The sequence below is a fragment of the Delphinapterus leucas genome, chromosome 14 (assembly GCF_059928025.1).
Source record: "Delphinapterus leucas isolate spDelLeu-1000000601 "Yukka" chromosome 14, BTC_Dleu_Yukka2, whole genome shotgun sequence".
Taxonomy (NCBI): Eukaryota; Metazoa; Chordata; class Mammalia; order Artiodactyla; family Monodontidae; genus Delphinapterus; species Delphinapterus leucas.
The window spans coordinates 8,295,041-8,321,305 of NC_143142.1; the positions used below are offsets into that span (position 1 = coordinate 8,295,041).

At 43.3% G+C, this 26,265-nt stretch overlaps 1 protein-coding gene across 5 annotated transcripts in view; it reads right to left on the reverse strand.

The window, feature by feature from the left end:
* Nucleotides 1-26,265, reverse strand: part of P2RX7 (purinergic receptor P2X 7) — a 47,258-nt gene continuing 20,993 nt past the window's right edge. For 3 of the 5 annotated variants that reach the window (XM_022597816.3, XM_022597817.3, XM_022597818.3), the window contains 9 exons: nt 25,852-25,948; nt 20,904-20,984; nt 20,147-20,276; nt 16,462-16,598; nt 8,928-9,018; nt 7,583-7,648; nt 7,346-7,495; nt 5,018-5,119; nt 3-1,468 (listed from right to left, as the gene is read on the reverse strand). In XM_022597816.3, coding sequence (XP_022453524.2) covers nt 971-1,468; nt 5,018-5,119; nt 7,346-7,495; nt 7,583-7,648; nt 8,928-9,018; nt 16,462-16,598; nt 20,147-20,276; nt 20,904-20,984; nt 25,852-25,948 — 1,352 coding nt within the window. In that variant the 3' untranslated portion in view covers nt 3-970. Of the gene's footprint in view, nt 1,469-5,017; nt 5,120-7,345; nt 7,496-7,582; nt 7,649-8,927; nt 9,019-16,461; nt 16,599-20,146; nt 20,277-20,903; nt 20,985-25,851; nt 25,949-26,265 lie in introns of all 5 variants that reach the window. The other 2 variants (XM_089894473.1, XM_022597820.3) reach the window with 2 other exon arrangements.

Here is a 26,265-nt window from a genome sequence, read left to right on the forward strand (position 1 = left end):
ACTCCGCGGCATGTGGGATCTTCCCGGAACGGGGCACAAACCCGTGTCCCCTGCATCGGCAGGCGGACTCTCAACCACTGCACCACCAAGGAAGCCCTAAAATAACAATTTTTGTTCTGTGGGTTCACTGGGTAGCTCTCACTTGGGTTGTCTGATGCAGTTGCAGTCGTATGTTAGCAGGATCTGGAATCATCTGAAGGCTTCTTCTCTTCCATGGGCTTGGATGGCTTGAATGCTGGGGGCATCTTTCCTCTTCACATGGCTGCTTGGGCTTCTTCACAGCAGGGTGGACTCAGGATAGGCAGATTTTTACATGGGAGCTTGCTTCCTCCACAGCAAGAGTTTCAAGGGACAGGAAGTGGAAGCTGACAGCATCTTAAGACCAAGACCCTGAACCTGACACAGCATCACTTTATCATTGGATAAAGTGATCAGAGCTGCCAAGACACAAGGGGAGGAGATATAACCCCTCAGGTCCTATAGGACAAATGCCAAAAAATTTGTGCCAAAACTTTTAATCCTCCCCATTCTTTAACCAGGACCCAAGGGTTTGTTGATAGTTGGACATTATCCTAGTCTCACCTCAAAATGAGCTGCTTCACGTTCATGTAGCTCTTTATGCGTTAATAAGAGAGTTTGTGTACACTGTCTCAATTTGCTCTCCTAATATCCCTGTGAAACAATAGATTGGATAATAAGGCAACTGAGGTACAGAGGTTAAAGGCCTAGGATCACACAACTTCCTAGGGATAGAATGGAGATATAAATCTGAATCTCTTGACTCTCAGTCCATGCTGAGGGATTCTAGTTTAGTTGCTGTTTGTTTACCCCGGTCACTTTGCTCTCTGACACAAACAGAGCTGGGGGAGGAGGAAAGCACATTTCCCTTTGGCTGAAAATCTGGACACACATCTTTGCAGGTGAAGCTCAAGGTGCAAGCAAAGGCAAGGTTATATGACTGCTCAGCACATCAGTAAGGACTCTTGAAGCCACTGTACTGGTCTTCCCTCTTGGGAAACTCTCTCCGGATCCTCCAGCGGCAGCAGCTGGGCAGGATGGCAAAGTCAGCCATGTCCTGGGAGCCAAAGCGCCACATAGTATAGCACCTGTAGGCGCAGTGCCGCAGCTGGCTGTTGGTAGAATCTGCATCCAGCACCAGCAAGGGCTCCTGGTAGTGCAGGAGGAACTGCAGGACATGTCTGGACAGGATAAGCTTCTTGAACGGCTCTGAGGTGGTGATACAGGCACCCTGCTTTTTCCGACAGCACAGCTCCTCCAAGCATCTTTGTCTCTCAGGGAGTTGGGATGGGAGGCAGTTTCCGCACTGGCACCAATTTGGGCAGTCACTGGATCTAGGGGTTGCCCCTTCACTGAGCAGCTGGATAGCCTCTGGTTGTCCAGGAATGGGGGGTGGCTCGTGAAGAGACAGAGGCAGCCTGGACAAGTCTGTGAAGTCCATCGGGGGTCTCTGAAAAAGGCAAGTTTCCAAACCCATCAGCACTGACAACCCCTAGGGTTCTAGGTTCTTTAACTTTATTATTAACTTGTAAAATTACATTTAATATTACATTAATACTAGTAGCTATCATTTATTAAATGTATATATCAGGACTGTGTTTTGCAAGCACTGCCTCATTTAAGCTTTTGGAGAACCTCGTGAGATATGTGTTCTGATCTCCATATTACAGATTTGGAAAGTGAAATTCAGAAAAGCCAGGCCTCAATACATACATCTCTTCGGAGAGACCTTCTTGCCTTGACCACCTGATATAGGTAGTTCCCCTCCTCGCAGGTCATTCTCTTATCACATAATGATGTTCTATGTTTGTTAGGAGGAAATGATCTTATGAATTGATTTGTTTACTTAATGATTCTTCTTCCACATGAAAGCAGGGGCCCTGTTTGCTTTGTTTACTGCCTGCATTCCCAATGCCTAGGACAGTGCCCACACATAGTAGACAGTAAATATTTGTTGACTTAGCTCTGCTTTCTCCTTTCTCACTCACCATGCTCTCTTTTCTGAAAAAATCCATTTGTTATCCTCCAGTGCAAGTTGCCATAATTGCCATCATTTTTGTCTATTCTTTGTGACATATACCTTCATTCACCAGACAAAGAAAGTCTGAGTTAAGTACATTAAAATTGAATGGTTCTTGTACATGAATGTTCACGGCAGCACTATTATAATAACCAAAGGGTGAAAATAACCTAAGTGTCTGTCAATGGATGAATGGATTAAAAAAATGTTATGTTCATACAATGGACTATTATTCAGCTATAAAAAGGAATGAAGTGCTGACAAATGCTAAACATGGATGTTTAGCCAAACATGGATGGAACCTTGACATTATGCTAAATGAAAGAAGCCAGACATAAGAGGACAAATATTGTATGACTCAATTTACATGAAATGTCCAGAATAGGTACATCCATGTATACAGAAATCTACAGAAAGCAGATTAATGGTCGCCAGGGGCTGGGGAGAAGTGAGTGAGTAGTGGCTGCTGAATGGATATAAGGTTTCCTTTTGGGGTGTGAAAAGGCTCTGGAGCTAGATAGTGGTGATGGTTGCACAGCATTGTGGATATACTAAATGTCACTGAACTGTACACTTTATTTTTTTTCCTCTTTGAAAAAATTATGTATTTATTTATTTATTTGGCTATGCCAGCTCCCAGCCGCAGCACACGGGATCCTCGCTGCAGCATGCAGGATCTTTAGTTGTGGCATGTGGGCTCTTCCAGTTGCAGCATGTGGGATACATCTCCCCGACCAGGGATCAAACCCTGGACCCCCACATTGGGAACACGGAGTCCCAACCACTGGACCACCAGGGAAGTCCCTGAACTTCACACTTTAAAATGATTAAAATGGTAAATTTTAGGTTATGTGTATATTACCACACCCACCCCAACACACAGGAGTTCACTTTATACCCAGATCTGATAAAAACATTACAGGAGTGGAAAAATTTTGGCCAGACTCTCTCAAGAAGAGATGTAAAATTCTTAAATATTAGGGAATTGAATCCAGCAGTAAATACAAAGAATCATACATCGCACTCAAACTGATGTTATTGCAGATTCCTGCAAGGTTGGCTTAATATTTGAAACCCAATCAGTGTAATGCACCACATGACAGAAGAAAAGAAAACTCATTGATTATTTGGAAAGAAGCAGAAAAAACACGTTATTTTAAAATTCAGTATCCGTTCATGATAAAAATTCTTAGTAAACTAGGAGCAGAGGGGAATTTTCTTAATCTGATAGAGCATTCTTTAAAAACGTACAGCAGGGACTTCCCTGGTAGTCCATTGGTTAGGACGTGGCACTCTCACTGTGGTGGGCCGGGTTCAATCCCTGGTCTGGGAACTAGGATCCCGCAAGACGTGGGGTGAGGCCGGAAAAAATAAAAAGACCTACAGCAAGTACTATAGTGAAGTAAAAAACTTTCTTTCTGACATAGGGAATGAGATAAAGATGCTTGGTCTTATCACTTCTATTCAGTATTGTACTGGACATCCTAACAGGTGTAATAAGCTCCTGGAGCTGGAAGAAGCAAGAAAGGAGCCTCCCCTAGAGCCTTCAAAGGGAGTACAGCCCTGCTGACACCTTGATTTCAGAATTCTGGCCTCCAGAACTGTGAGAGAATAAATTTCTGTTGTTCCAAGTTACCTAGTTTGTGGTCATTTATTATGGCAGCTGTAGAAAACTAATGCAGTTAGTGAAGATGTCCAGCAGCCAAAACTGATGGGGGGAATGTGAATTAGAACACCACTTCAGGGCTTCCCTGGTGGCGCAGTGGTTGAGAGTCCGCCTGCCGATGCCAGGGGACACGGGTTCGTGCCCCGGTCGGGGAAGCTCCCACATGCCACGGAGCAGCTGGGCCCGTGAGCCATGGCCACTGAGTCTGCGCGTCTGGAGCCTGTGCTCTGCAACGGGAGAGGCCACAGCAGTGAGAGGCCTGCGTACCGCAAAAAAAAAAATGAACACCCACTTCAGAGAACTGTTAGGTGGTATCTACTAAAGCTGAACACACACCTGCCTTATGACTTAGCAGTTCCACCCTTAGGTGCCATACGTTTACTGTAGCAGCATCATTGGCATGAACCCCAAAGTGGAAACTACCCAAATAGGTAGTTCATTCAACAATAGAATGGATAAATAAATTGAATGTTTATAAAATGGAAATTATACAACGAGAATGAACCATTGCTATACACAACATCATGGATGACTCTCACAAAAATAATATTGAGGGAAGGAAGCCAGACACTCAACAGAGTATGTAATGAATACATACTATAGGATTAAAATTTTTAAAAAATTATACAAATAAAAATAATTTTTAAATAAAAAAATTCTAGAAGAGGTAAAACTAACCGTGAATACAGGATAATGACTACTTTTAAGGGAAGGTAGTAATTTGGAGGCATAAAAGGGACTTCTGCTAGTAATAGTCACTTTTTAAAACTGGGTGCTTGTTACATGTGGTTTACTTTGTCATCAATTGTGATTTATACACATTTCTAGATATATTTATATTTAATAGTAAGTCTTGGTCTTCCCTGGTGGTGCAATGGTTAGGAATCCGCCTGCCAGTGCAGGGGACACGGGTTCGAGCCCTGGTCCGGGAGGATCCCACATGCCGCGGAGCAACTAAGCCCGTGTGCCGCAACTACTGAGGCCCGTGCGCCTAGAGCCCGTGCTCTGCAGCAGGAGAAGCCACCACAATGAGAAGGCCATGCACCGCAACGAAGAGCAGCCCCTGCTCGCCGCAACTAGAGAAAGCCAGCACGCAGCAAGGAAGACCCAATGCAGCCAAAAATAAATAAATAAAATAGTAAGTTTTCTCTTAAAAAAGAAAAAAAGACTACAGGAATTTGCTGGCGGTCCAGTGGTTAGGACTCTGCGCTTCCACTGCAGGGGACACGGGTTCGATCCCTGATTGGGGAACTAAGATCCTGCATGCTGCGTGGCGTGACCCAGAAGAAAAAAAATAAGACGAAATAACTTACTGGCACTTCTTCACCTTCAACATCTTGCAGACTTCTCTCAAGTAGCCTTTGGTTTACCATCCTAATGTGGGGTTCATCCACAAAGGACACATATTTTAATGTCTAGGAAATAAAGATTAAAATGTTACCAACTTTAGTTCAGAATTATCACGAATTGCATATCTGAACATATCTAAAGGCAACTGTTATTCCTATTTCCAAATGACAACCTGTTACACAAGCTAACCAAAAACTCTTGCTAACAAAGAAAGAATGATTCCGAGTCTAAAGGTAAATCAGAAATTGATCCCCAAGCACCTTAATTTGTAGATTTAGAGTATCCACAGCTTACTGCCTAATATCTGTAGGTCCCCCAAGTGCTATGTAAAATTCCTTTGTTGTGTTCCCTCAATTTCAGTTACTCTAGGTTGAATATCTCCAGAAAGTTATACTATTGAATCTTAAATTATTTATATTTTCATTAAATTTCATCCCATCTTGGGCCATGAAATGGTGATTAATTTTAGTTGCGAAGATGAACTTTTACTTTAATTGCAAATACATGTACAATGAACAATGAATTGTGCATTCAGCTGCTAAAAAAGGACAGCAATGTTCTTGGATAAAAGAAAGAAACCCTCTGTTGTTTTTAAATACCAGAGATTTCTCTTTGATTGGAGGAAATCATGGAGTCAATGTAGTAAATTCCAAATTAATCAAACCAAAACCATACAGGTGAACTAAAATTTGACCACTCTGACCACTCCCCCATCCTAGGCTCCTTTCCAGAAGCAATCACTGTTATCACTTTTTGTGTGTGTGTGTGTGGTACGCGGGCCTCTCACTGTTGTGGCCTCTCCCGTTGTGGAGCACGGGCTCCGGACGCGCAGGCTCAGCGGCCATGGCTCACGGGCCCAGCCGCTCTGGGGCATGTGGGATCTTCCTGGACCGGGGCACGAACCCGTGCCCCCTGCATCGGCAGGCGGACTCTCAACCACTGCACCACCAGGGAAGCCCCCACTGTTATCACTTTTATGAGTGTCCAGCACCTTTTTTTATACGTATATTACCTCCCCACACACATTTATATGTGTGTGTGTATAATACATGTAGAAAATATACAGAATCTATATGTGTGTGTATATAAATGGACATATATAATATACATGTAGAAAAAACATAGAATTAGTTTATGTGTATTGTTGCTTTTTAACCTATATATCATACCATATATATTGTTCCATAGTTTGCTTTTTTCCTGTCAACAAATGTCTTGGATATTTGCTCATGCCAGTACCTATAACATAGTGGTTATAAACATGGATTCTGAAACCAGCCTGCCTGAGTTGGAATTTCAGCTCTGCCACTTACTAACTCTATGACTTTGGGCAAATTATTTAACCTTCCTGTGCCTCAATTTCCTCATCTATAGAAAGAGATAATAATAGCACCTATCTAGAGTTCTGCTAATAATCATAATCCCATAAACCTACCTGTAGGGTTGTGTGAGGATTCAGTGAGTTAATGTATACGTAGCACTGGAAATGCTATGTAAACGTTTGCTTTTATTATAATCTACCTCATTTTTAAAAACTGGTACCAGGCCTTCCTTACTATGGATTTATCATAATTTATATCACCATTCACCTATTGGACATTTGGGCAGATGCTCCCCTTCACTGTCATAGACAGCACTGTGATGGACATCTGGTACATGTGTACTACGTGGGTACCCATGTGAGTGTTTCTCTAAGGCAGGTATAGAGAAGTGGAAATGCCAGGCTGTAAAGTATGTCCCATTTAAATGTTACTAGATTTACAAATTGTTCTCCAAAGTCATTATACTTTTTTTGCACAACCAATTTAATAAATCTGACAAAACTGACAAATCCTGGAACATAAAAATTTGTTTTCCCTATATCTTTCTTCTCCATTTTTGTGTCTATTCTTCACTAAAATTAAAGGATTCATCTGAGAGATGGTGGATTGGGGTAGAGTTCAGAGAATTATCCACCATGGGATTGATTACACCTATGATTTTGGCCTTATTTTTTATTTATTTATTTATTTATTTTGCGGTACGCGGGCGTCTCACTGTTGTGGCCTCTCCCGCTGCAGAGCACAGGCTCCGGACGCGCAGGCTCAGCGGCCATGGCTCACGGGTCCAGCCGCTCCGCGGCACGTGGGATCTTCCCGGACCGGGGCACGAACCCGTGTCCCCTGCATCGGCAGGTGGACTCTCAACCACTGCGCCACCAGGGAAGCCCTTGGCCTTATTTTTGCAAACTTCTCCGTGGTCCAGTGGGCCATACAGGTGTTTTAACATCCCATAGACACAGCAAGCCTTACCTGCTTTGGCTCCACAATGGATTCACACTTCTTCCTGTAGTAGTATTCATTGACTGCACAGGGTTCACAGCACTTGCAACAGGGATAAATACGGGATCGACAGCATTTATTTGAGTAAGTGTTGATGAGAAAGTCAATGAACACAGTGCCCTGGGAAAAACCCAGACAAGCACCATGTCAGTGAAACTTCCTTTTGCCAAATCATTTTCATAAAATGTGAGAAAGAGAATCCCTTACCAAACCAAAGTAAGAGAGGTTTGAACCGATGTACACGATCAGCTGAATAATGTCAAATTTTCCTCCCTGGAAACAGAGTACAAAAGGTTACCCGGTTGAAATTCAGAGCAATGCTCTTTTGCTCTAACATGTAATTGTAAGTTCCAGCAGAGGAGGGAGTCTAGTGCCGTGAATTTGACAGATGCATTCAAAGTGTTCACGGCAACAAAGATTAAGGAGACTGAAAATATGAATCCCATTCTTCCTGCTTCTGCCTTTCAGGATGTGCTTGAAAACATGGATGTTTTAAACAAATAAGCACTGGAACTCACACATTGAGAGGAGAACCATTGAAAGTTTTTTATTCCATTCAAGGTGAGGGTTTCAAAAGAGCTTTCCCTAAAAGTGATTTGAGATTACTTTGGAAACAGAGGGAAGGAATGTCTGCACAAACTCTTCCTATAGATGTCCCTGTGGTTTTTATTCTCAGTGTCTTTGTGTCCTCTCACTATATCTCATCGATTCTTGTGCTGCTTATCACCATGTTACATAAATAATACGCTGTCAGACAAGGTATGTGGGCATCTGTTGATTTTTGCATACCCAGCATCCCCTCCTTCTGGAGACAGCATGCCCGTTTTCCTTTGGAGAACCATCTGTGTCCATACTCAGTCCATGTAGTTTGCGGGGAAGGGACTGGTTCAGGGCTGATGTAAGACCAGCCATTGCGAGTGACCCTGGTCACAGTTCAGCAGTGAGCATCTGGCCCACATTGGGCCAGTCAAAGCCAGTGGCATCTGCTGAAGCTTTTGCTGAGATGTTCTCTTTTCACTGAGGTTGCTAAATTGCTAAGGTATGAGTAGCCGCTGACACCACTGCATAAGATGACCCGCCGTGAATGACACCAAAACAGAGGAGAACAAATGTAAGAGATGGAGGGAGGCAGGTTCCTGATGATGTCGTTAAGACATCTGGATTCATGATGCCCGAAGCCTGAAAATTGCCTCTGGATTTTTCAGTTATGTGAACTAAAAAAAAAAAGAAGTCTTCTTTTTTCCTAAGCCCATTTGAATTGGATTCCTTACAAAGTATTTTGCAGAGGGATTTCTTTCTCTCTCTTTTTTAAGCATCAGAGTATATTGAAAATTGAGTATTAGGTTTTCTCCCCAAGCCCACTCTTGTACTCATTAGATGACTTGTCCAAGAACAAGAACATTTCTTCCCCCTCTCTGATCCCACATGCAAGATGCACAGTGCCAGCTAACGACTATGACCAAAACATTCACCCTTTGAGACACTACAGCAATAATTAAGACACAGTCATAGGAACGGAGATGCCAGTGGCTGAAAGCGAGAAGAGACTTACGGTGCCAAAAACCAGGATGTCAAAACGGATCCCAAAGGCTTTTATCAGGGTCCGCTTTTCGGTATTATTTTCCTTATAGTACTTGGCATATCTGTAGGAGGAAAAGGATACATATTTATAAAGATCTCTCTGGAAGTGCTGGTATTTTATGAAAAGAAAAACCGAACCAGTAGCCGATCTAGTCTTCTTTGTCCGTCTTCTAGCTCTGCTCTGGTTGGCAAAGGAAAGAACACAATCCAAACCCATGAAATTCTCTGTCTCTTCACCTTGAACCAAGGCACCACTTCTCCACGTCACCTTCTCTACTTCCAGCATCACAGGATGATGGAAAGTCTGTGTTTTAGTTTAAGATTAAAATGAACAATTTTTAACCAATACAGGGTTAACAACAAGAGAAATTTTAAAAAATAACTTCAAGCACTCTGATCATTCTCTAAGAGGGAAAAGTTTAGCTTCTAGAACAAAGAGGGGGAGGGTGAATCTTAGATACTAATGAATGGATTGGGAACAGGTGCCCCTCAGCAATCTGCTCTAACTGTGTTTTCTTAAGATTCTATATTTGTCTGTTTGGCATCCATTATCACCAGGGCCAAACTAGCAGGCAATGTTGTTTACATGCCCCCTGCCATCCAGCTTTTGCAAGTATGTGAAAATCATGTTACAAACCCTCTGACCAATCCTGAGTCCATATCTCCAGCCACCTTCTGTATCTAACTTTCACACACCCAGCCGACATTTCCCCTGCCCTAACTTGCCCAGGGCCAGGTACCAGACAACCAGAGACAACCCCTGTAGCCCAGAGCCCACCAACATTACTCAAACTAGCCAATCCTAAGCTGTTTCCCCTGCCCTGCCTTTCCTTTCCCACAGAAAACACAGTAAAGGCTCTGGGCTGTGCTTTCCCCTTTCTCCTGCTAACCCCTGACCAAACGTGGTGCTTCTCCCTGTGGCCCTGTGTGACCTGGTGTGCCCCACCTCTCGGGAAATTCTTCTTTCAAGGGCATTGACTTCTCTGTGTTACTACTCAGTCACCTTTATAAATTAAGACCTGGGCACAAATCACAGTCACCCAAAATATGCAGCCCTCATCAGTGCTACAGTCAGGGAAAGTGTCATGTTTTGTTTTTCATGAATAATTAGGAAGGCTTAAGCCACAGGCCTCACAAAACTTTTAAATCTGACCCTCCCTCTTACCACTTTTGGTGGCTGTTTTTAGGTAAGGACATATATTTTCTTTGAGTTATTAATTCATAATCTATTTACAGGTGTGGGGAGAGAAGAAAACAGAAAACAGATGCTCTGCCAAAATATGGTTTGGAACATCTGAAATTCTTATTCTTTTTAAACTCACGATCTGACATTGAGATCAGTTAGATATTCTCAGGCGCTTCAGTGCCTGTTTCTAGCCAAAGGGGTTTCAGTTTCTTTGCATCTGATTGTTCTCACTCCATGACAGTACTTTCTTCTGCTCTATTAATTGATTTGTTTTTTAAAATACAAAGCAAGCATGCATCACCGCTCCATGCCTCAGGGTTGCATTATCTCTCTATGCAAGCTGTTTTGCTGGAAGGTTAACACTGTATAGTAAATACTTGAATTTCTGCTTTCAGCGTCTTTGTACAGTGGGTCTCAAACTGAGGGCAAGAATCACTTGGGAAGTGTGTTCAAAAGGCAGATTCCTGGGCCTCACCCCCAAAGGGTGGTTTCAAAAGGTGTGAGGTGTTTCTAGGAATCTGTATTTCCAGGAAAGGTACCAGGTGGTTCTGAGGCAGGTGATCAGTGGGCCACACTCAGAACACCAGGCCCTGGGCAAGGATGTTTTTACACTCTGTAGTGGGTTGAATAATGGCCCCCCAAAAAGATAAGTCCAAGTGCCTAACCCCTGCACCTGTGAATGTGACCTTATTTGGAAATAGGATCTTTGCAGATGTAAATGAGTTAAGGATCTCAAGATGAGATCATCCTGGATTTAGGGTGGGTCTTAAATACAATGGCTGTATCCTTATAAGAAAAAGGAAAGGGAGAGTTGAAACAAACACAGAGGAGAATGCCATGCAAAGACGGAGGCAGATACTGGAGGGATGCAGCCACAAGTTAAGGACCACCTAGAGCCAGCAGAAGCTAGAAGAGGCAAGGAAAGATCCTCCCTTAGAGACTTTAGAGGGAGTATGTTCCTGCTGACACCTTGATTTTGGACTTCTGGCCTCCAGAACTGTGAGAGATAAATTTCTGTTGTTTAAAGCCATCAAGTTTGTGGTAATTTGTTATAGCGGCCATAGGAAATGAATACACACACACACCCATTCTGAGAAGCAGAGAAGCACATCAGGCATTCTGTTCTGTGTGGGTCTTCCCTGCTTTACACATCTTGTAAATAAACTGAATAATTGAAAAAGGATCTTTTGCCATGGATCTTTTGGTAAAGGACAAAATTCTGCAACGTGATCAACTCCTTCAACTTCCTATGTTTTAGAAATTTATATTTTCTCATAAACCTCATATAACCTCTAACATCCTTCCCTTTTGTGTGGCTATTTGGCAATAACTTGTCCAGTTACCTGTCAGATCTTGACATTTTATTTTTGGCTAAAGATTTCTTCTGGTGCTTATTCCAGAGAACCAATGCTCTAAAACTTTGTTCTAGAAGAATATTAACATCACAACCAGTTCTTCAGAAAGCTCAGATCTCTCCAGGAGCTAATGTTCTTAGGCTTAGCTCAGTGACTTGAAGAACATTTGATAACATCTGATTGGTACATTGCCCTGCATGCGTCCGCTGATTGCTGTAAAAACAGCCTGTGAGGGCAGTCGGGGACCACTGATCCAGGCCTCTCTTTTTGCTAATGGCCACAAGCCTATTCAGTAGAGCAGCTGGGAATGATCAAAACATTACCTAAGCTAGGAGCTAGTTTCGGGGCCCTGGATGGAATTCCACTGACCCGGAGAAGGCAAAATCCTCTTACATCTTGATCTCAGCCAGCCTTTAGCCAAGGGTCTCAAACTCAAATGCCTATAGGGGCCAGATAACAGAAATGAGTGATGCAGCCAGGTAAGAGGCAATAAGGAGTGGTGAGGACCATGGCAAACCAAGAGCCACATGGCCTTTCTAAAGGGAACCACTGATACTCAGCTCTAGCTGAGTGCTCCCTGTGGAATATGAAGCCAGTGTTGTCAAATGGGTTGATTTTTTTCAAATAGTTTAATTTTCAAAAAAAGTAGGAAGTCCATATTTTTACATAGAATGTCTCAACTTTCAGAACATTGTGCAGGCCAAAAACAAAAACAAAAACAAAATTTGAAGCCTGCTTGCCAGTTAATGATGCTGCTTTAAATAAAATATAAATAGAGCCATTTGCTTAAGTGGACCCCTCTAGAACTCAATAAGAGTGCTAGCAGAAGGGTTAGGAAGCAGTGAATGTGTGTGTGTGTGTTTGCACGTGCACGTGTACTTTGGCCTGTACTTGCATGCTCAGATTAAGTAGACACTTTATGTTATTCATTCTCCCAGGCAGCTAGCAACCTGGTTGTAGAAAGAAAATATAGTCAGATGAATCATCTAAGAAGGAAGTATGTTTGGGATGCTAGAAAATATAGTCTAGACCAGTGCTTCTCAGATTTTAATGTGCACATGAGTCTCCTGGGAATCTTAAGATGCAGATTTTGACTCAGTAAATTGAGAGTGGGGGCTGAGATTGTACATCATAACAAGCTCCCAGGTGAGGCCCATGTTGCTGGTTCCAGGATCACATTTGAGTATCGAGGGTCTAGATTAGTGATTCTCAAACTTAAGTTTGCATTAGAATAACCTGGAAGGCTTATGAAGACAATCCCCAGAGTGTCTGATTCAGTAGGTCTGTGGTAGAGCCTGAGAATTTGCATTTCTAACAGGATACCACATGATGCTGATATGGGGACCCGCACTTTGAGAACCACTGGTCCAGACCATTAGTACTAAAAGTATTCAGAAAAGCTAATATGTTTGCAAGTTGATTCCCTAACATGGACTCCTATGTGTGCAGTTTCTCTTAACTAGGAAAGCTCAGTCCTCAGGAAAGTGCATGATGCCTATGGGGGTCCTATCCTGTGCTTGGAGAGGCCTTTTCTGGTTGCATTTCCCCACACCCCCATCACACTATCTTGTTTGATTTTCTTTGAAGTATTTATCATCATCTGAAATGGTTTTGTTGGATTTGTTTGTTCTGTTGAGGTATAACTAACATATAATAATAAAATGCACAAGTCCTAAGGGTTCAATTCAATGAGTTTTGACAAATGAATACTCTATGTAACCTAGATCCCTACCAACATCTAGAACATTCCACTACCCCAGAAAACTCTTGTGCTCCCTTCCAATTGGTTCCTACTTCTCCTTCCTACCCCCAAACCCCAGCCCAGCAGCCATTGTTCTATCTTTTATCATCACAGATAAGTTTGCCTGTTCTTGTACTTCATATAAATGGCATTATAGAATGTACTCGTTCAGGTCTGGCTTCTTTCACTCAACGTAACGTCTGTGGGATTCATCTATGTTGATGTGTGAATCAGTAATTTCTTCCATTTTTATTTATGTTAAGTAGTGTTTTATTATATAAATATATCACAATTTATTTCTCCATTCACCTGTTATTGCCCGTTTGGGCTCTTTCTGGGTTTTGCCTATTATGAGTAAGGATGCTGTGAACATTCATGTACAAACCTTTTTGTGGAGATATGTTTCCTTTCTCTTGGGTAAATACCTAAGAGTGGGATTTCTGGTTTAGAGGATAGATGTATGTTTACCTTTATAGGAAACTTCCCAACAATTCTCTAATGTGGTTGTACCATTTTACACTCCCACCAGGAAAGTAAGAGAATTCCAGTTGTTCCTCCTCCTTGCCAACCTTTGGAATTTCCAGTGTTTTTAATTTTCATCATTCTGGTGGGCATGTCATTATATTTCATTGTGGTTTAAATTTGCATTTCCCTGGTGACTAATGATGTTGACTTGGAGTTTTTTTATTATATTTTTGTCTTATATGTATAGTCATGTCCTATTAGGATATATGCTAAGCAGTAACTTGTCTATTTTGTTTACCAATGTATACCCATTGGGGCAACAAATATTTTTTTCTTCAATATATATTTAATGAATGAAGAATGCCAGTATCAACATCCTACCAGCTTCTTAAGCAAATTGTATAACCGAGGGATATACTCAGCAACTCTCTCTGAAAAGGAAACAGCAAAAGCCTGCTTTGTGTCTGGAACCAGAGCACAAAATGACCAGCCACAACTACAGTCACAGAACCCCTGCCTGGCTCCCACAGGAAATGAAAGGTCATGGAGACTGTGTTATAAGCCTCAAACTGAGAGGCCAAATTACTGCTGGCCCTGTGTTGTAGGGACAGGCTGAAAATATTATCCAGACGTAGGAGGTAACATGGAAACTAAGTTAGGGGCAAAAGATCACCAATGGGAAAAAGTCAGGAGCAGAGGACTGAACTGTGCAGAGCATCAAAACAAGAATAGATCAGCACAAAACCAGCACTAGCCAGCTCAAGAGTGAAAATGAACCAGAATTCTAGTGAATTCATAGGGTTGAAGTCCAGAAGCTAGAAGCATAAGGCGATGTACTACAAAGAACCTTAAAAATTAGACAAAACTGCAGTGAGGAAGCAATGTTACCCAAGGTATCAGGAGTCTTTAAGATGTTCTTACTGGGCTTCCCTGGTGGCACGGTGGTTAAGAATCCGCCTGCCAATGCAGGGGACATGGTTCGAGCCCTGGTCCGGGAAGATCCCACATGCCGCGGAGCAACTAAACCCGTGCGCCACAGCTACCGAGCCTGCGCTCTAGAGCCCGCGAGCCACAACTCCTAAAGCCCACGTGCCTAGAGCCCATGCTCCGCAACAAGAGAAGCCACAACAATGAAAAGTCCGCACACCACAACGAAGACCCAACGCAGCCAAAAATAAATAAGTTTATTAAAAAAAAATGTTCTCACCAAAAGGATTTCCAATCAAGATGGCAGGCTGCCTCACCACCTCCACTACCACCTCCCACCCCACTGCACTTACACAAAGAAGTGCAAGATAAAGTATTTTTTAAAGTCATATCAATATATTATTGAGCTCAAAACAAGGAAGGGCAGGTGCTAGAGATGAGTGGTAAGTGGGGACTAAAGCCACGTGAACCCTAGGAGTACCAGATCAGATTTGTATCTGAGCAGCTAGAGTCTTAACATACTTCTTGGGAAAGGAGCTGAGGCTGCAGATGCCCTACTTAGCAAGGAAGCAGGGATGGGATACTTCTAGTGGAGTGAAGACACCCAGCACCAAGAAATTAAACTAAAAACTGGTTTGTAATTGATAGATGCCATACAGTCCTGGCAGGAACAACTACAAAATTAAATTATCACCCCAGAGGAATGTCTCCATATCCCATGGCACACGCAAAACTTTGCACATGATCATTTCTGCCAAAGTCCGCCAACAAATATTCCAAAGCCCCACAAAGAGAAATCCCATCCGCGTTGCTACAGTTCAGTGTGAAAGGGGTTATACAGTAGATTGGACAAAAGGAGTAGGATCCATAAGCTAAGAATGGATCTCACTGAAACAGTAATAGGTGGCTTTGAAAAAGAACTGAATATAAATCCGAGAAATGAAAAATATAGCCATATAGTATTTTTAAAACCTGAAAGCATATGGTAAAATGCTCATAACCTTTGATCCAATAATTCTGCTTCTAGAAACTTATCCTAAGGAAATAATCTGGGATTCAAACAAAGATATATGTACAGAGGTATACACTACAGAGTTATTTATAAAGAAAAATCAGAAATACCGCAAATATCCAGTAATGGCGGAATGGTGAGAAAATTATGAGATGGAAGGGAAAGGGTGAATCTAGGTTAGGATTATGGAGCTTCATACTGTTAGCTGTGGGTCTAAGGGAGATCATTTCACCTTTCTCAGCTTTCCCCAGGACACTAATATCTACCTTCCAGGGTGGTTGTGAGGTTTAGTGATGGTGATATAAATGCCTGGTATATAGAATACCCTCCCTAAGTTGTAGCTAACGTTATCATTACACTCACAATGGAATACGATGATAATTACTGTGATGGTCACAAAGAATTTTGAGTGACCTGGCATATGAAACCCCCCCCAGAATACCAAACTATAAATGTGATATGATCTCATGTAAGCCTTACAAAACAATTGGTTAGACGAAGGAACATTCACCAGAGGGTTATCTTCAATTATCTCAGGATAGAGGAATTATGGGTGATTTTTATCCTCTTCTCTATGCTTTTCTCTGTTTCCCAAGTTTTGTTTTTATCTTACAAAGAGTGTGCAATTCTTTAATAATTCATACAAAAATTCAGTCACTGCCCAGCTCTTAGAGGAAGTCTTTTACATTCCTCTTGTTGCCTTGGGAACCAAAACTAGTCTTGCTGGCTGCTGAGGATACAATTCAGCCAGGCCTGGAAGGTCCCTGGGGATCCAAGGGTGGCCAGTCACTGGGCAAGTCTGACCTGGAGCACTGTTACCTGAAGCTGTAACCAGGGTACAAGGACTCCTTGGCAGTCTTGTTGTCAAGGCGACGGAAATTGTATTTTGGACGGCAGTGATGGAACCACCTGTCCAGGTTGCAGTCCCAGTAGATCTCAATGCCCATGATTCCTCCCTGGGGAAGACAACGAGAGACAATCTCTAAGTCCCGCTGGACATGGGTTATGCAGCCATCAGACATCTCCCTACATAGTGATCACCACTGAAGGAAAAGTTGGCTTTTGAGGGAAAAAAAAAAATGCTGATTAAAAATTTCAGAGCCATAGGTGCAGCCCTATCTAACTCATACAACTAGTACTGTGGCAGCTACAAACGCATCTCCCTGCTCCTCCTCCCACCTGGAACACGCCACCGTTAAATTTATTTTCCTAAAATATAACTTTCAACAAACCACTCCTGTAATCAGACACCTGTAATATCCACCCCCCCATTAAAGTTTAAGCTGAAACTTGTTAGACTGGAATTCATCGTGCTCCATCACATCTTCTCTGCTTATCTCCCAATACACCCCTGGAGAAAGCTCTTGTTCCGAAATCTCTATGCTTTTCCCTAAACACACTTTGCATTTTCATTTCTTTTTTTAAAAAACAGCTTTATTGAGATACAGATGCCCACATAACTTGTGCATTTAACAGTTTTTAGTATATTCACGTATATGTGCAACTGCCACCACAATCAATTTTACAACATTTTCATTACCTCCAAAAGAAAACATGTAAACTTTAGTTACCACCCCTCTCTCAAGCACTAAGCAACCACTAATCTACTTTTTGTCTCTATAGAGTTCCTTATTCTGAACTTTCATATGAATGAAATCATATAATATATGATCTTTTATGTCTGGCTTCTTTCACTTAGCATGATGCTTTTAAAGTTCATCCATGTTGTAGCATGTGTCAGTACTTCATTCCTTACTGTGGTGGAAGAATATTCCATTGATTGAGCATACTACATTTTGTTTATCCATTCATTCTTTGATGGACGCTTGGGTTGCTTCCACCTTTTGGCTATTATGAATAATGCTGCTGTGAACGTTTATGTACAAGTTTTTGTGTGAACATATGTTGTCATTTTTCGTGGGTACATACTTAGGAGTGGAGTTGCTCGGTCTGCTTTGAATTTTTAAATCTTGGCCCTTGACCTTTTCTCCCAATGAAATGTTTCTTCCACTCACCTCTCTAGCTAAATCCTCCTCATCCTTCAAGACCCAGCAAACATCCTTGCCCACCCACTCAGCCACTCCTGTGCCCCTCAATTCATGGTGACCTTTCTCTTCTCTAAACTTCTAAAGAATCTGTTAATCTCTTACCTATACTTGGTACTTTTTTTTTCTACAAACATGTTTTTGAGTACTGACTATCATATTTCACTGAATCTTAGACACCATTGCTTGTAAGACACATAGGGTTTTTTATTTTTTCTTAATGTTCCTCTAAGAAAAAAATGCTGTCAATTAAACTGTGAGACTCCATCAACTGAAAGCACTTCCTGATTTTGAAACTATTAAAAGTGAAAAAAAGGTATGTCTTTGAATAAATGAAATCAGGCATTTCAAGACAGTATGCTAGATACTGAGGATACAGAAATGAGTAGCAAGGAGGCTCTGACTTGGAGAAAGGGGAAATAATGCAGAATAATCACAACTGCCATTTTTTTGTCAGGCACTAAGCCAAGCACTCTACATATTACAGTGAATATCTAATGCCTTTGTCACTTGGCATCCAATTTGCCTTCTTCTGGGAAAACTACCTGGAATTTCCTTGGGGACACACCTTTCCCAACTCTCAGTGGTTTGAATGGGGCTATGTCCTCTCCAAGCCCCAGGAGTGGGCACATGACTCAAGCCTGGCCAATCAGGACAGTGCTCCCTTCACAATCAATCTTGTGATTGATTCAGGATAGATATGTGGCCCAAGGTAGACCAATCAGAGCTCTTCCTGAGACATTTTGCCAGAACCATAGGAAAAGAAGTCCTCTACTGGCTGGGACCACTAGCTATAGAGTGTGAAAGTCTAAAGCAGCATTGTCTAATAGGATTTTCTGCGATGATGGATATATTCTATATTCATGCTGTATAGTACAATAGCCAGTGGTTATTGAATGCTTGAAATGAGGCTGGTATGACCAAAGAAATAAAATTTTAATTTTATTTAATTTTAATTAAGTTTAAGTCACTTCATGTGACTTGTGGCTACCATACTGGAGAGCACAGTGCTAGAGCTTTGGTGGCTTTGCTTTGACATGTGGAGAATATGCCTGAGAATGACATCATCATTAAGGAAATAATCAAGAGATGAAAGGAGTCAGATTCCTGAAGACATCATTTGAGTTCCTGGAGGCAGCTATGCCTAAATCTATCATACTCTTCATGCAATCAACAAATATTTATTGAGTGTCCCTTATGGGCTGAACATTACACAGAAATGAACCACCCCCCCGCCAAAAAAAAAAGCTAAATGTCCCTGCCATCATGGAACTTACATTCTAGTCAGGGAAAATAGACAACAGACAAATGGGTATGTAACATATATAGTATGTCAGATAATGCTAGGTGCCAGGGATAAAAATAAACATGGAAAGGGCCATAGGGCATGCTGGGATAGAGGTGGGAATTGTCGCTTTAAATGTAGCGGTAAGGGAAAGCTTCACTGAGCTTATATTTGAGTAAATATTGGAAGTAGGTGTAGGAGGCAGCTAATGCTATGTCTGGGACAGACTGTTCCAGGCAGAGGGGAACAGCAAGAGAAAACTCCCAAGGTAGGAAGATGCCTTGGGTATACTAGAATGTTCATTTTTCCTGGTCTTTTTACACAAGTTAATATGGTTCCTTTTTTGCCTAATCCACTTGAGTTTGGTTTCTATTATTTGCCCCCAAATTACTTTTTGATTTAGTTTTTGCTTACATCATTTGAGTTGGATTTCTATAACTTGCAACCAGAAGAATCCTGACTAATCCAAGTGTGGTAGTCTGAGTAATGGTCCCCCAAATATTCCTAATCCTAGGTCCTAATCCCTGGACCTCTGCATATGTTACCTGAAATGGCAAAAGAGACTGCAGATGTGATTAAGTAAGGATCTTGAGATGAGGAAATTATCCTGGATTATCTGGGTGGACCCTCTGAAGACACACTGGTCTTTATAAGAAGGAGGCAGAGCAAGATTTGACACAGAATAAGAAATCAATGTGACCACTGAAGCAAGATGCTGTGCTCCTGGCTTCAAAGCGGGAAAAAGGGGCTGTGAGCCAAGAAATGGAAGGAACGCAGTTCTAAAAGGTGGAAAAGGCAAGGAGATGGATTCTCCCCTAGAGCCTCCAGAGGGAGCATGTCTCTGCTGATATCTTGATTTTGGCCCAGTGAAACTCATTTTGGACTTCTGACCTCCAGTAGTATAAAAAAAAATGTGTTGTTTTAAGCCACAAAATTTGTGGTAATTTGTTATAGCAGGCACAGGAAACGAATACACTGAGTGTCTCTCATAGAGTTGTTGTGGGATTAGATAAGGTGATACAGGAAAAGTCCTTGTCACCATGCATGGATTTACAAAATGCTCAATAATTATGAGCATATTATTAAGACCCAGTGGTCCAGCCTCTTGGCCATTTGTCATCCTCCATCCCTTGACCTACCCCCCCACATCCCACTGTACAAAGACGTCACCAACCTGAATTGCCACATCTGAAAAATTATCTCCTGTTTCTTGGAAGATATCTCCTAGTCGGAAAATGGGACACTGTGGATTCTGAGTCTTGTGAAAGGTGCAAGTGACGTTTATATCCGGCAAGATGTTTCTCCTGCACATAATGGAAAGCAAACAAACAAACATCTCTATTGAAAACTGGGATCCATCTCTTTCATAGGAGTGAACCAATGTGGTACCCGGGCATCATGAGGGCCTCCAATGATTCTGCCTCCTGGGATTTACACCCTTGTGTATTCCCCTCTCATATCATACAGTGTTGGTCTCTGTGACCAATAGTATACGACAGAAGTGATAGTGTGTCTCTTCTGAGATTATATTATAAAATACAGGGGCTTTCATCTTGGTTACTGTCTCACTTGCTTGCTCTTTGGCTTGGATCTCTTGCTCTGGGAAAGCTGGCCACCGTGTCCTAAGGACACCCAAGCAGTCTGAAGGAGAGGTCCACATGATGAAGTACTGAGCCCTCCTGCTGACTGTTGTGTGAGTGAGCTTGGAAGAGTATTCTCCAGCCCCAGTCCAGTCTGGAGATGAGAGCTTGACTGCAACCTGAGAGACCCTGAGCCAGAACAGCCCAGTGAAGTCATACCCAGATGTCATTCTGGGATGCACAGAAACTACGTGAGAAAATTAAAGTTTGTTGCTTTTAGTTTCTAAGTGTTGGGGTGATTTGTTACACTGCAGTAGATACCTAATATAGCCAGACATTCTGGGTGCTTACGTGGTGTAGTTGTGGCTGGGGAAGTCAATGTTATTCTTGATGAGCACAGTGAAGTTTTCAGCACTGCCCAAGAGCGCAGGCCTGAAAGAGAGAAATGAAAAATGGGGATCAGTGACTACAGGGACCAAAGGAGTCAGTGGGCCAATGGACCAGAGGCTCTGGTTTCTTGCTTGGGTCAATATGATGGATGAAGAGAAATGCAATCCACTGGGAAAAACCTTCCAAAATTCTCCAGCTTCTCCAGGAAGAATTTCTCCCTTCTTAAGACCCCTGTGGAAGGAATTCCCTGGTGGTCCAGTGGTTAGGACTCAGCACTTCCATTGTAGGGGGCACGGGTTCGATCCCTGGTCAGGGAACTAAGATCCCGCAAGCCACGTGGCATGGCCAAAAAAACCACAAAAAACAAAAGAGACCCCGTGGCATTTACTGTAATACTTTTCACTCTGATTATATGTTTAGTTATGCACAGTGGTATGTTGGTAAACGTTTAATAACCAGCTCTCCAGGAAAACAAAAAGCCCTGATATTGTAGGAGTTACTGATTATTCTGGTATAAATACTCCCACCCTAGCTGATTTCAAGCTACCAATAGAACATCAGTGAACTTGGAGTTGGGAAGGGATGAGCAGAAATGGCTCAGAGCTGGTACAAGCCAGCTCCAGCACACTCCTGTTTGTATCTTTCACAATAGGCTTTGTGATCCTGCAGGGCTGAGATAACTTTCTCATCTTGGCATCCTCAGCCTTTAGCACAGGGCCACACATATATAATTGACTCTATCATTCACACTCTAGAGGCTCTGAGTAGCGTAAAATTCTCCATGAGTGAGAGGAGCCCAAATTCTCGACTGCTGGAAGGTCCACCCACCATCCATGCATTCATTCATTCATTCAACAAATATTTATTGTACTGGGCATGGGGCTGAGCACTAGGGATGTAGTGATGAACAAGACAGTCGAGGTTTTTGTCCTTGTGGGGTTGACAATCTGTTAAAGATGGAGAGAACTGGCTCCATGAAAAGATACCACTGTTGCCTGACATGCCTGAGTAGGTGGCAGATGTATATTGGGAGAAGCACAGGCTAAAGGTGGAGGGTATTTGGAAGGGGACATCAAGAATGATCTGCTTTGGGGGACTTCCCTAGTGGCATAGTGGTTAAGACTCCGTGCTCCCAATGCAGGGGGCCCTGGTTCGATCCCTGGTCAGGGAACTAGATCCCACATGCATGCCACAACTAAGGACCCCGCTCGCTGCAACTAAGACCCAGAGCAACCTAAATAAATAAATAAATAAATATTAAAAAGAAGAAGAAAAGGACTTCCCTGGTGGCACAGTGGTTAAGAATCTGCCTGCCGGGCTTCCCTGGTGGCGCAGTGGTTGAGAGTCCGCCTGCCGATGCAGGGGACACAGGTTCGTGCCCCGGTCCGGGAAGATCCCACATGCCGCGGAGCGGCTGGGCCCGTGAGCCATGGCCGCTGAGCCTGCGCGTCCGGAGCCTGTGCTCCGCAACGGGAGAGGCCACAACAGTGAGAGGCCCGCGTACCGCAAAAAAAAAAAAAAAAAAGAATCTGCCTGCCAATGCAGGGGACATGAGTTTGATCCCTGGTCTGGGAAGATCCCACATGCCGCGGAGCAACTAAGCCCGTGCGCCACAACTACTGAGCCTGCGCTCTAGAGCCCGCGAGCCACAACTGCTGAAGCCCGTGCGCCTAGAGCCCGTGCTCCACAACAAGAGAAGCCACCGCAATGAGAAGCCCGCGCACCGCAATGAAGAGTGGCCCCCGTTCACCGCAACCAGAGAAAGCCCACGTGCAGCAACGAAGACCCAATGCAGCCAAAAAAGAAAAAGAATGATCTGCTTTTTATTCCAGGACTTCCAGAGCCCAACTTTGGCTCTATTGGAGATGTAACTATAGAGAACACTGTAATTTTTGCCTGTCCAGCAACAATTCCCCCTTTGGCAGTAGCACCTCAATTTTCTCCCTTTGGGGAAGCCAGGTCTCTTCCACTCTCAGCCCACTCTCATCTCCTGCCCATCCCTACAGCTCCCAGGGTGGGCAAGTGATCCAGAGCTGGTTAAACAGTGTAATCCAATCCCTTGACTGCAGTGATCAGTTCATAGATTGTCACATGCCTTAGGCCACTGAGAACATTACAGGATTTTTGTGGGAACTGTTGGGAAAGAAAAACTCATTTTCTCTAGGATTATTAGTAGCAAAGACAGTGTAAACCTGGAGTACCCCAGACCAGAGTGTAAGGGGAGCCAGAATGGAAGAAAGAATAGTTAGGGGCTGGGGAGAGGAGGAAGGTGGAGGAAAAGAGAGAGAAAATCTTAAGACATCATTTGAAAGCCTCGATCAAGCCATGCCTGAAGCTAGTATTTCTGGACTTCTCATTTACATGAGTCAAAAACACAAGCCAAAAATTAACAGTCCTTTTTATCTGAAGCCCGTTAAAGTTGTTTTGTTTTTATACTTAAGCTTTTTAAAAAATTTATTTATTTTTGGCTGCATTGGGTCTTCGTTGCTGTGCGCGGGCTTTCTCTAGTTGCGACGAGCAGGGGCTACTCGTCGTTAAGGTGCACGGGCTTCCCACTGCGGTGACTTCTCTTGTTGAGGAGCAGAGGCTCTAGGCACGTGGGCTTCAGTAGCTGTGGCTCGTGGGCTTTAGAGCTCAGGCTCAGTAGTTGTGGCTCGCGTGCTCTAGAGCGCAGGCTCAGTAGTTGTGGCACATGGGCTTAGTTGCTCCACGGCATGTGGGTTCTTCCCGGACCAGGGCTTGAACCCATGTCCCCTGCATTGGCAGATGGATTCTTAACCACTGCGCCACCAGGGAAGCCCCCCAGTTAAAGTTATATTTGTCCCTTGCACACACAAAAAATCTGATTTACAACAGATGCCTGCTCTATGCCAGACCCTTTGCCTTTAGAACATTCTAAACCCCACACTTCCTGGGCAATACTCTAAGAATCAAAGGACTACAGGATCCCCTTTATTCCTCTTTCATGACACGTATAATTTTCTATTATGAATTACAGCCCTCTGTACATGTGTCTTATCTCTTCTATCGGTTTGGCCAATAAGTTCGTTCGGGTTTTTCTGTACAATGTTACGAAATACCCAAACGAAGTTTTTGGCCAACCCAATATTAGATTGCAAGAGTCTTGGGACCTGCTGCATATCTGGGTCTTCTTGTATTTTACAAAAAATTTAGCACTGCCTTCATTGTGTATGGTTACATGTAAAATAAATATCTAACACCTACTACATGGTAATGGATGTGTTAGACGAACAATTAAATGAATCATCTAAGTAATCCATTCGTATAACATCTAAGAAACTAAAGTTCAGGGAGTTACTTGCCCAGGGTCATGTAAAATTGCAGCCCAGGGCCCAGAACATTAGAGCTACACAGTATTTATCTGATGAATGAATGGCGGCAGAGCCAGGACTGAAAACCACAGGCAATCGAGAAGCCTCTTGCCTTGAACTAGGGACTCCTTGAATGTAGGCTGATGTCCCACCCAGGTCCTGAACATTCATTCAGTGACAAAGAAACTTCCCTGACCTACAAATGAACCAGGGTTGTGCCATTAACGATTGAGGGCCGGACGGGCTGATACTGCCTAGTGCTTCGCATCCTGACGTAAGAAACTTCTGCCTGAACCTTCTAAAAAGTCAGTTTGGGGAATTCTTCTCTTTGCCCCAGAGATGCTGATAGTGTGGCCCTGAGTCACATTTGTCTTGAGCTGCACTGTCCAATATAGTCCAACATCTCCTAGGCATTTGTGGCATGTGTGACTATTTAAGTTAAAGTAAAGTAAAAATTCAGTTCAGTTGTGGTAACCACATTTCAGGTGCTTAATAGCCACATGTAGCTAGTGGCTACCATATTGGATGGTGCAGGTACAGAACCTTTCCATCATTGTGGAAAGTTCCATTGGACAGCGCTGGTCTAGAACCACCACATGTCTAGGGGCAGATCATCTGTGTGTGTGTTATTGGGCATTTACTGTGTGCCAAGCACAGGGCTCACTTTGCAATCACTGTACAAGTATTATCTCATTTAGTTCTCACAACAGCCCAGTGAAGTAGGTGCAATTATTATCCTCATTTTAGTTTTTAATTTTTTGGCCCCGCCAAGTGGCACGTGGGATCTTAGTTCCCTAACCAGGGATTGAACCCGTGCCCCCCTGTGTTGGAAGCTCGGAGTCTTAACCACTGGACCACCAGGGAAGTCCTATTACCCTCATTTTAAAGACAAGGAAACTGAAGCTCAAAGAGGTTAAGCCACTTGTTCAAGGTCACACAGCAAGGATGTGTTAAAGCCAGGATTTGAATCCAGCTCTCCTTATTCTCTGCTGAAATGCAGCCCTCCCAGTGGTTTCTGAGATTTAACATCAAGTTCTGCCCTCTGGGCCTGACCTTTTGTGTTAAAGAGAAGAGCCAATACAGGGGACCACCAAATCTGTATGTCACTATGAACATTTAATTTAAGAAAACTGCCCTCCCCTTCCATTCCTTTTCCTTCCTTTTCTTCTCCCTTCCCTTCCTCTTCCTTCCTTTTTCCTTTTTCCCCTCCCTCCCTCCCACCTTCTCTTCCTTAATCACTCAGTACAGACACTGGCAGTCCGAAAGGATCCTGCTGTAGCACTGGAGGAGGTACCTGGGGGTGCCCTGGAAGGTACTGGGACAGCCAAGGGACAGGGGCACCCAAGGGTGTTGAAGGTATTAGCTATTTACCAGTTGTTATGGAATGACTTCAGTATTTTAACAACTATCAGGGGCCTCCCAGAGACCAGTAGTGTGCCTGGCACAGGAGCCACCAAGCCAGTAAGCCCTGGGACTTGGGGGGACGGTGCTGAGAAGGGAAGTCGGAACAGTGCCTGGCAGAACCTCATCTGCTCAAAGCTGAGGGCCACCGTGTCTGTCCCCTCCCTACAACTCACTCTGGGGCCTTTTCTGCTGCCTCCACGGGACACCAGGCGGAGACTTCACAGGTCTTCTGCTTCCGTTTATACTCTATACACCTGCCGGTCTGGATTCCTGTGGGGGTCAAGGGGTCGTAGAAGCACATGTATGAAAGAACGGGGGGGGGGGGGGTGGGGGGGGAGGAAACGCCACTCAACTCAAGCAAGAGACTATGTTTTTCAACCCAAGCGTTTCAGTTTCCATGAAACCCATCCAAACCACAAACTTACATAAGAAAAATCAAGCAAGCAACACATAGAACAGTAAGCTTTTCAAAAAAGGATCAAAAAGAACACAGAAAGACCGTGGATGCTGTTCGATTATTTTGGTTTCTTTGCAAGAAAAGATGGCTGATGGGGGAGCTGAACAGGGTATATTCTTTTGCCTCGTAT